Source organism: Perna viridis, chromosome 8 (genome assembly GCF_037379345.1).
Source record: "Perna viridis isolate PV_CMFRI_1.1 ecotype Kerala chromosome 8, ASM3737934v1, whole genome shotgun sequence".
NCBI classification, from domain to species: Eukaryota; Metazoa; Mollusca; class Bivalvia; order Mytilida; family Mytilidae; genus Perna; species Perna viridis.
In genome coordinates, this window is record NC_142452.1 from 47,608,821 (window position 1) to 47,617,736 (window position 8,916).

Consider the following 8,916-nt stretch of genomic DNA (forward strand, 5'->3'; position numbering starts at 1 on the left):
TTTAGCTAGATCTTTTTAATATTAGATTCCGTATTATCATTAAACAACCCTAGTTTCAAAAATTTTATATATCTAATCATCCCCAAATAACTTGATAAAGTTATAGATAAAGGATACTCCAGACACTGTGAAGTCAGCCTCATGTTTTGATCTTTTCCTTTCCTTTTGTTTACCCTCTTTATAAGCAACTCGACGGGAGTTTCTAAAAAAAAATTTTTTAAAATGTATGAAGTATTTTAAGTTCTTTGTTGTGTGTGTCTATTTTTCCTTTTCTAGTCCAGAAGACCAATTTGTGGCCTTGGGCTAATATTTTTTTTTATCGCGGTGGGGTTGCTGTCTTTTTGACATATTCACCATACCTACTTGTTACAAAAATATAATTTAATATGACTATTTTTATTGTTTAAAAAATCGTTTTAACTTTATCTTAGATAATAAATTTAATAAACCGCCTATAATAAGCATTTGAAACGTTGCATATGCATGCTAGCTGTAGTTGTCTTAAATACTGTATTAATAATACTATCATAAAACGAAAAAAAAGATAGTTATGATTGATACACTGTGTCTACAGAAATTGCACAGAAAAAAGAATAAACCAATATTATTTTTCCCAATGTTCCCTTGTACTACCATGCACTCATTTTACAGTGGTAAAATTAGTTCATTTTTTTCAGTGTAAATCATAAAAAAGTGTCAATTCATTTTTATTCTTTTTTAAAATGATAACAATATATTTGAATCGTGGCCCTTTTGGATAAATGATATCACGTTCGTTTTCATGTAGAGCCTAGATTAATTGCAAATTTAAAATTGAAAAATCAGTTCGTCTAATATTCTATTTAAGATAAAAATAGATAATTAAATATATCAAAGGATAACCACTGGACAAGTAAAAAGAACACGAAATCGCCAAAACAAACCCATACATAGAAACAAAAGTAAATGAGCAACCCGATTCACTATAATGTGGGCGCATATACCAGGTAGGGCAAGCGTCCTCGGCTATTTATCAAGTATTATCAGGTGCGGGATAAATGAGAGGTAAACAATGACACGTTGATTAAATCGGTTCTCATGATGAATGCATCTTGACGATCTTCCAGTCAATGGTGACGACAAAAAAACTTTGTACTTGTAGCATCCTAAACTTGTTTGTGAAAATTAAATGTAAGCCAGTGTTCAAATAACCGAGAGTTATTTCATGAAATTACGACTTCATGTGAAATATAAATATATATTGTTTGTTCAACAAATGCACTTATTATTACTGCACTAAAAACGTAACAGCGTGTACTAGTTCTTATGGTTGAAATCAAAGTTCCTTCACTTCCTGCATTTTAGATACCTGAATATGAATAGTATATTGATTAATTTTATTGTGCTGTGTGTAACAACGTTGATTTTTAAGCGTTATGTTATGGGGAATCATAGCTTCATTATTTTTTTCCGTTCTGTCAAATTTCACAAGAAAAAAATATATGCTTTTTTGACGGATGCTTTAAAACTACGTATTTTGAATATGTTGACAACACAAGGTGCTCTACACAAATTTCGTTACCATACCCCGGTTCACGCACAGTAAGTCCGGTAAATAAATACAGTTTTTATGTCCATAAAATGTTGAAACAGTGCAAGCTTTTTTAGCCACTACTATTCCAGTAGTTTCGTTTTGAAGTAACAGTTTGGCTTCAATTTTGATCACGTGAATGAAACGTAAATGTTATAAAAGATTAATCTAGGAAACCAAGATTCTAGCGGAAAAAAAATGTAATCCAGGGAAAAAGACCAGACATGGAAAACAAACAAACACAACAAAGAACATGAAGTTATCAAAATAATACATTGAAAGTAGCAAAAGTAAATGAGCAACTCGGACTCCACTAAAAACTTGGGGCATGGACCAGGTGCACCGGTAGGGTAAGCATCCTCTGCTTTTCTGCTTGCGCTCTAAATTGTCGTTCTCATATGGCTGCCGTTCTGTGATATCAGAGACATTGTGCTGACTAGGATTCGCTTTGCCTCTATCGAGTTCATTGGTGGAGCATACTCTTAACGCAGCTGATGATTACTGGAAAGTTACCTGGATTACATTCGTTTGATTACCGCTATAACCTTGGTTTCCTTGATTGCTCTATCAAAACCCTTAAACTGTAAGTACATGCAAATTTTACCGGTATATTAATTGCAGTTTCAATCGCATCAAAATGGAACATATCACCGTTTACTGGCTCACAGGCAGTAAATAACATTGAAGGAGTGGTTTTCACTCGGTCTGCAATAGAGTGTGTTTTGTGTGCAATTTATTCGACCCGTTGCAAATCAGTGGAATTTAAGAAGAGAAATAAAGAGTGCCTATTGGTGAATTTACAGTATCAGGATAAATGTCCCTTCACAAAACGAGAAGATGTCGTCCATTTCAGCACGAGCCATCAGACAGGTTGGTATAAAACCTGACATTGCATGAGAGGCTAACGATAGCCGTACTGTTAAAACCGGAATAGGTATCAGATCAGACAAACCCGCAATAATGGGTCAGGGAAGTGAATTCAAAGTGAAAGTAGCATTTAAATTGGTTTATAAATATATATATATATATTTGGGGGAAACACGTTTACGCACAAGTTAGCGATTTACGGTTGCCCACATATGATGTTTCCACAAAAAAAAAGACTTTTGCGCAGGCTGATATTTTGGATTTTATACTACGTTTACGCACAATGTAAAATATTAAACTACCATACTGAGAGGAAGTTACCAAACAACAACACTATTTACGATCAGTTTTCATGTGGTGGTACCCTGAGGTAACCACCAATGTATGTCACATTGCATCGGGGTTTCCCTTGACTGACCTAGATGAAACAAGATATATGAAGTTTTACATCATATTTAATGTACCACCCAAAAACCTTGACATCTATGAGTTACAGTTGATTTTGATTCAAACGAACTACATAGTTACTCTTTTGAGAATACACGGTGCCTACACAAGTACTTCATTGTAAGTTTTTATTCGCTGGACATTTATGTACGTGCGCTAAAATCATATAGAAATACGTCATGTTTTAAAAATATTAAGAATATTTTTCTTGATACAAGGTAATTATTTGTTTTCATTGTTTAATAATATGTAATTATAAAGTTGAATATTAACCGGTCAACATTCGAGGGTTACGTTTTCATAAAAATGTATAAATATATTTTTGATTGCACAGTACTAGTACATTAGACTATTTTTTGTGGTTTTTTCCACTATTTTCGTTTTATTTACATCAAGTAAGATCATTTGCAAGGCTGGCGGAGCAGGACATGTTTACCTTTTTTGCACCCCTGATGTGAGTTGCAAAGTGATATTTTTAAGCATGTTCAGTTTTTTTCTTTATTAGTCTTGTTTATTTTTCTACAATATTTTATTTGTAAAGGAATTAAAATCTGTTTGTTTGCTAAGTTGTTTATGCTATTTGTCAATCTTTCCTGTGTTTACCATCTCGGCCATGGAATTGGATTTTTGATTTAATTAAGGTGTCATTGTCTCTTAGATATTATATTTGTCGATACTAAAATGTCTATCTTCAGAATTTATGTGTTTGCCTCTTGGAAAATATTGCAAAGTACACAAATTTCTGCGGAAAAGAGGTTCTAGAGTATTAATTTGAGTGTCTAATGTATTGACAACTTTCAAAAGATTATCAACAACACATCAAAACGTATAACATTTTTATTTTGTAGGATACCATTTTATTGTTTAAAATAGGAAAGTCTTTCGAAAACACATAACATTAGTAGAATTTAAATTGTCATTCGTTAAGTAGAGAAAATTAGCCAAATTTAATAAAAAGCATTTCTATGGCATCTGTAATTTTAATGATCTCTTAATCTAATATATTTTTTATTATGTGAAGTCAAAATGCAAATTATCAATTAAATATGAAAGCAAAAAATAATGTTATCAACACGAAATCCTAAGATCATTGTACAAAGATAAAGATCGGTAAAATATGCCGTCAACAGCATAAGTATATAGTCATAACTTTAGCTGAACTCACTAACCATAGTAGTGTTTCGATTTTTTTTAAATTGAAGAAGAACGCAAAACTAATTGTTGTATCTAATTTGTATCTTGATCTTCAAATCTTAAAAGAAAAAAACTTCATCTTTTTCATGTAGTACTTTTATTTCATATTCAGTGTGTCCCTTTGGATATGACCATCTGCCCATCAGCCACATTTGTGCTAAGTTATTTGTGGACAGACTGTATTGGAATAACAGTCTAGCAGCTTGTAAAATTGAAGGTGCTGATTTACCAATTCTTGATACTGACAGTGTTTTGAATGAATTTCTGGACTATATAGATAACAGGGTGTATGCAGGTACGTATAGTCCCTGTAAGGGATTAACTTACTACTTGCACCATACCCCATTGCCCCATTCCCCATAGTCCCAAGCCCTTTGTCCCATCCCCCATTGCATCGCATTATTTCCTGTTGTTAAATGCGCATTTCTCATTTCGAAGAGAAGAAGTAAATGTTTTATCAAACACATATAATGCTTTAGGAATCGAAACATTTTGTGTAATCAATATTAATTTTATAATCTTGCAACCGGGTCCGGGAATTACCGAAATCACGCGTTACTTGCATTGTGTATTATCGCCACTCTGAGCTGTATGAGAAATAATCATGCAACATATTCTAAAAATATACATATATTTAGAAATCGTGCAGGAATTTAATTTTTAAAATGAATCTAAATAACGTACAGTGCATCTATGGATAGTGTTGTATTATTTCAAATTTAAAATGGGGAATCACTAATTTTCAAGTGTAGATATATTCAGTCCTAATTCCACAAATTAATATATTTCTGTAAATTGTATGGATGCAAACACATTTAATTTTAATGATGGTCTGATATTATTATTTAAAATCTAAAAACAAATGTTAAAATAATCATCACATTTGCTGCTGCGACATATTTATTTCAGTCCATTTCTAAAAAATGATATAGATCTGCAAATTAAATGGGTGCGAACAATTAAAATTTCAATAATGGAGCAAAATTACCGTTTGAAATATTAAAAATCGCAATATTGGTATCCAGTTGGTGGTTGCGAAACTCATATTTCAGTTCAAAATGACACACACATATATATATATAAATTTTAAATTAAGACTTTTTTGGCAAATGAATGTGTGAATACGTGATATTTCCTGAATGGACTGGTAGAAAAATGACATAGTTTTGCAAAGTTCAGGCGAAGACTTATAAAATACCTATCAGTCTAAAACTATGGAATAAAATGCTATATTTGTTATATAAGTAGTATGTCGATGATACATAGATTTCAGACCACATTCTTAAAAATGAGATTTTTTTTTCAAATTTATGAATGTGAACGCTTGAAATTTCCTGAATGATCATACGGTTTTGTTTCACATGTAAAATTGTCAAAATTGGCACCATATGTTTGGCTGCAGAACTTTTTTCAGTCCAATATCTTCAATAAAAATGATATATTTCTATAAATTGAATGGTTGTGAAGAATGGCAATATTAATATCCTGTTTGTTGTGGAGGCACTCACCATACATTTCTGCCTTTTAAAAGGGAGCCAACATTTTCAATTAAAAAATGGTCTCATTATTATTGCTGCATATATTTGATATGTAAATATTAAAATCACGCGAATGTATGTGACACAAAATTAGTTCAGTCAAGTTATATATATGTTAAGAAATCGTATGAGCGCGAACATTTTTAATCTATAATTACCAAAAATCAAAAATTAAATCTTGTACATATGTACTAAATGTTAAAGATGTAAAAAAATATTGAAAATCATTAAACATGATTTTAAAAGACCTTTTTTACTACAGTAGAACACAAATTTAATTGTCAAACTTTGTTTCTATGAGGGAATTTAAGAATTTCCAATCACCAAATATTTGATATTAAGAAATGTATTAATTACGTATAATAAGCCCCTGTCTGCTTTTACAGTAGTTCGAACATCGTAATCAGTTGTTTTTGTCTTTCTGAATCGGAATATTTTATGATTAGAAAAAAAAACAGTATATTGCTATCTACCTATTATGTAATATCGTATCACGCTAGTTGTAAAAAAAAAAAACTAACCTTCATTAGCCTTGGATAATTTATTTTTATTATGTAGATATGGATAGTATTTTATCGAATGAGCCCGGTGTATTAAATTTCGATAATTCACACTGTGAAATAATTTCGGTAATTTCACTCTCGCTCTTTCTCCTGTCAAAACTTCACAACTTTTATATCAATCCTCCGTTTTCAGAATTTAAAATTATTGTTAACAATATCGATACATTATTATGACGAAAGTCTACATATTAAAAAAATAGTCAATTGGTTATCGTGAATAACCAAAACATGACTAAATAAGTGCATTCATTAAATCAAATCGTTCTTCGGCACTCGTGACAATAATTTGGTTATTCACTCTTTCCAATTAGTTATCCTATTACTATTATACGTTTTGTTCTGGTTTTAACCTTGAAGCATGTAAGGTGAGTTCAGATAAAAAGTATACGGAATATAAAAAGGAAAATATTTCTAATTGTTTCTTTTTATATACTTTGAATTTCAGATGATAGAGTGGCAGTAAACGCACGCCTTGTAAATAACGTGCCAATCTGGGGAACTGGTGCAGTTGTCGACAGTGCGAAATTCTGTTATCCATCTCCAGATGTGTTGAATATACCTGATGTTTGTATATACATAGTACATAAATTTGAAAACTGGTGTTACACTGAAGTCTACAGATTTGATGATGAACCTTGTGAGGTGTTGAAGCCACGAATCTGCGTAATCAAATTATAACCAAAGTTTTTGTCTTCAATAGCGATCTTCAGTTTTTTCTTTCGTTTCCAATCTGCAACTTATTTGACATTTTTATTTCTTAACTAGGGTTTGAGTTAATTTAAACTTATCATTTATTTTATATTATTTTATTATTATTAATATATTTGTTGCTGGAAGTGTCTAAAGGAAGATAACTGAGGGTTCTTCGTGGTAAAAACCTTGTAGGATACAAGAGTACAATTATTTGTTATGCATTTTCCATAGGGTACCTATGTAGTTCGAAAATTAATTTCAAGAAAACCACACAAATTAGTAGAAAATGGGTTTCAGTTCCTGAAACTAGAAAAACATATTACTTGCACAAAAAAGTATATGGTCATGCGGCAAAAGTTGATCATAATTTCAGTTGTTATGGACTCTTGAAAATTCAGCACAAAATACACTGGAAAAAAATGAAGCACCTAGATTTCATTTATGAGAAATCATTTCAACCCTATAACTTTTTTTATTAATTATTACCAAAATAAAATCAATCATAAATGGGTGAGCTTTAAAATGAAAATAAATTTCAAGCCATATCCAACCAATCAGGTACCACCCTGTATTCAGTACTTAGTACCATGTTGGGGTAAAAAAGTTCCTGGTAGAATGTAAACAAATAATTGCGCATTTGGATCCTATAGAAAAAATGAAGCATCAGTACTCAAGTTCGCATTTATAAAGCACATCTTATTACAAGTACAGAAACCAAGTTAGGTGAAAATCCGTTAAATTTAGTCGAGATATTCCCTTTTGAGATTGGAGTGCGAGTTTGCGGCCAGTGCTGAAAAATTTCCACAGAAAGCAAAAATAAAAAAATTAAAAATGGAAACATTTCTTATTAAAATATCTTAGAAATTATTATGACTTATGTTTTCCAATACTTTAGGCAATACTCCTTTTATGCATGTACAAGTTGAAATCTAAATTCATTAAGGGTAGAATCTACCCTTCTTATAGTAAAATACAAAAAAAAAAAAATGGCAAAAAGTAGGAACTTTTCCTTAAAACTTTCTAAATTAAGTGAAATGAAGATGCACTTTCTAACTTTATCATGTAATTTTTAATTGTTCGTGATAAGAGGTACCAGAATGACAGCAACACATTTTGCTTGTCATCATGATAACTATAGAAGAGCCATAACATCATCACATGGCTTCTTTGAAGAATTTTATATGTTTGAAGGGGGGCACCTGTTGTTTATCCTGTAAATAATGCAAAGACTGAACTTTTCACATCAACTTGTACTGTAAAAACAAGGGTATAAAATAAACTTGCATCAGAGCACACCAACACTTACCAAAGCTAAATTAACAGAGTCAACATTTCAAATTTATAAAATGTCAGGATTCAAAAAAGGAAATAAATACACATTTAAATCTGGGAATTTACCTCACAACAAAGCAAGGACTAAACTTTCAACAGTGAAAAGTGACTTAGAAATACCTAAATACATTAGACTTACAAGGAAAACTCATGAACTGGTTGTTAATGATCCATACACTGATCCTGAGGAGAAGGCAGAGCGGTCCAGTCGTGCGGCCAAGTTACTGCGACCAAAATCTAAATCCGTTCCTGTTGCTAGCAAATCTAAGAAAGGAGCTAAAAAGAAAAAAAGTAGGACATGTAATAATAAATAACGTAATTAACTTACAATCAAACAGTTTATTAATGTAGATTAAAAAAAATATATATGCCATATGTGCACAATTTTCAAACTATTTAGTATGCTTTTTCATTAAAACTTGCAAATTTATTTCCAAGAACACAAATTCTTGCACTTCGTATAGTAATTAACCTTTATTCAAGTTATAAAGTAGGAAATAATTCAACTAGATATCAGCCCAATATACATAAATGCTCCATTACAAAAATATATTAAAATTAAGGGGGAGATAACTCTAAATTGCATTTGAATATAGAAATAACTATAGTGTTAGTAGGACATTAAATATGGTTTCTTTTCTAATTCAGGTTGAATTCTGATTCCCAGAGTGCTGTGTCTTTACAAGTCAGAAAACATGTGGAATTTCGCATT

At 31.2% G+C, this 8,916-nt stretch overlaps 1 protein-coding gene across 1 annotated transcript; it reads left to right on the forward strand.

Annotated features, from left to right (window-relative positions):
* Positions 1 to 2,407: 2,407 nt before the first annotated feature.
* On the forward strand, positions 2,408 to 7,739 carry LOC148610787 (C-type lectin galactose-binding isoform-like). The gene is made up of 3 exons (XM_088543238.1): positions 2,408 to 2,444; positions 4,191 to 4,373; positions 6,625 to 7,739. Exons 1-3 carry the CDS (start codon positions 2,408 to 2,410, stop codon positions 6,855 to 6,857), a joined length of 453 nt encoding a protein of 150 aa, XP_088399364.1. The 3' UTR covers positions 6,858 to 7,739.
* Positions 7,740 to 8,916: the final 1,177 nt, after the last annotated feature.

What these genes read in the sequence shown, in the direction of transcription:
- LOC148610787 (XM_088543238.1), top strand. Translation starts at nt 2,408, where the DNA reads ATGTCGTCCATTTCAGCACGAGCCATCAGACAGGTTG. An exon ending in ACGAGCCATCAGACAGGTTG is followed by an intron (nt 2,445 to 4,190) that starts GTATAAAACCTG and finishes TTTCATATTCAG; the next exon opens with TGTGTCCCTTTGGATATGAC. An exon ending in AGATAACAGGGTGTATGCAG is followed by an intron (nt 4,374 to 6,624) that starts GTACGTATAGTC and finishes TTTGAATTTCAG; the next exon opens with ATGATAGAGTGGCAGTAAAC.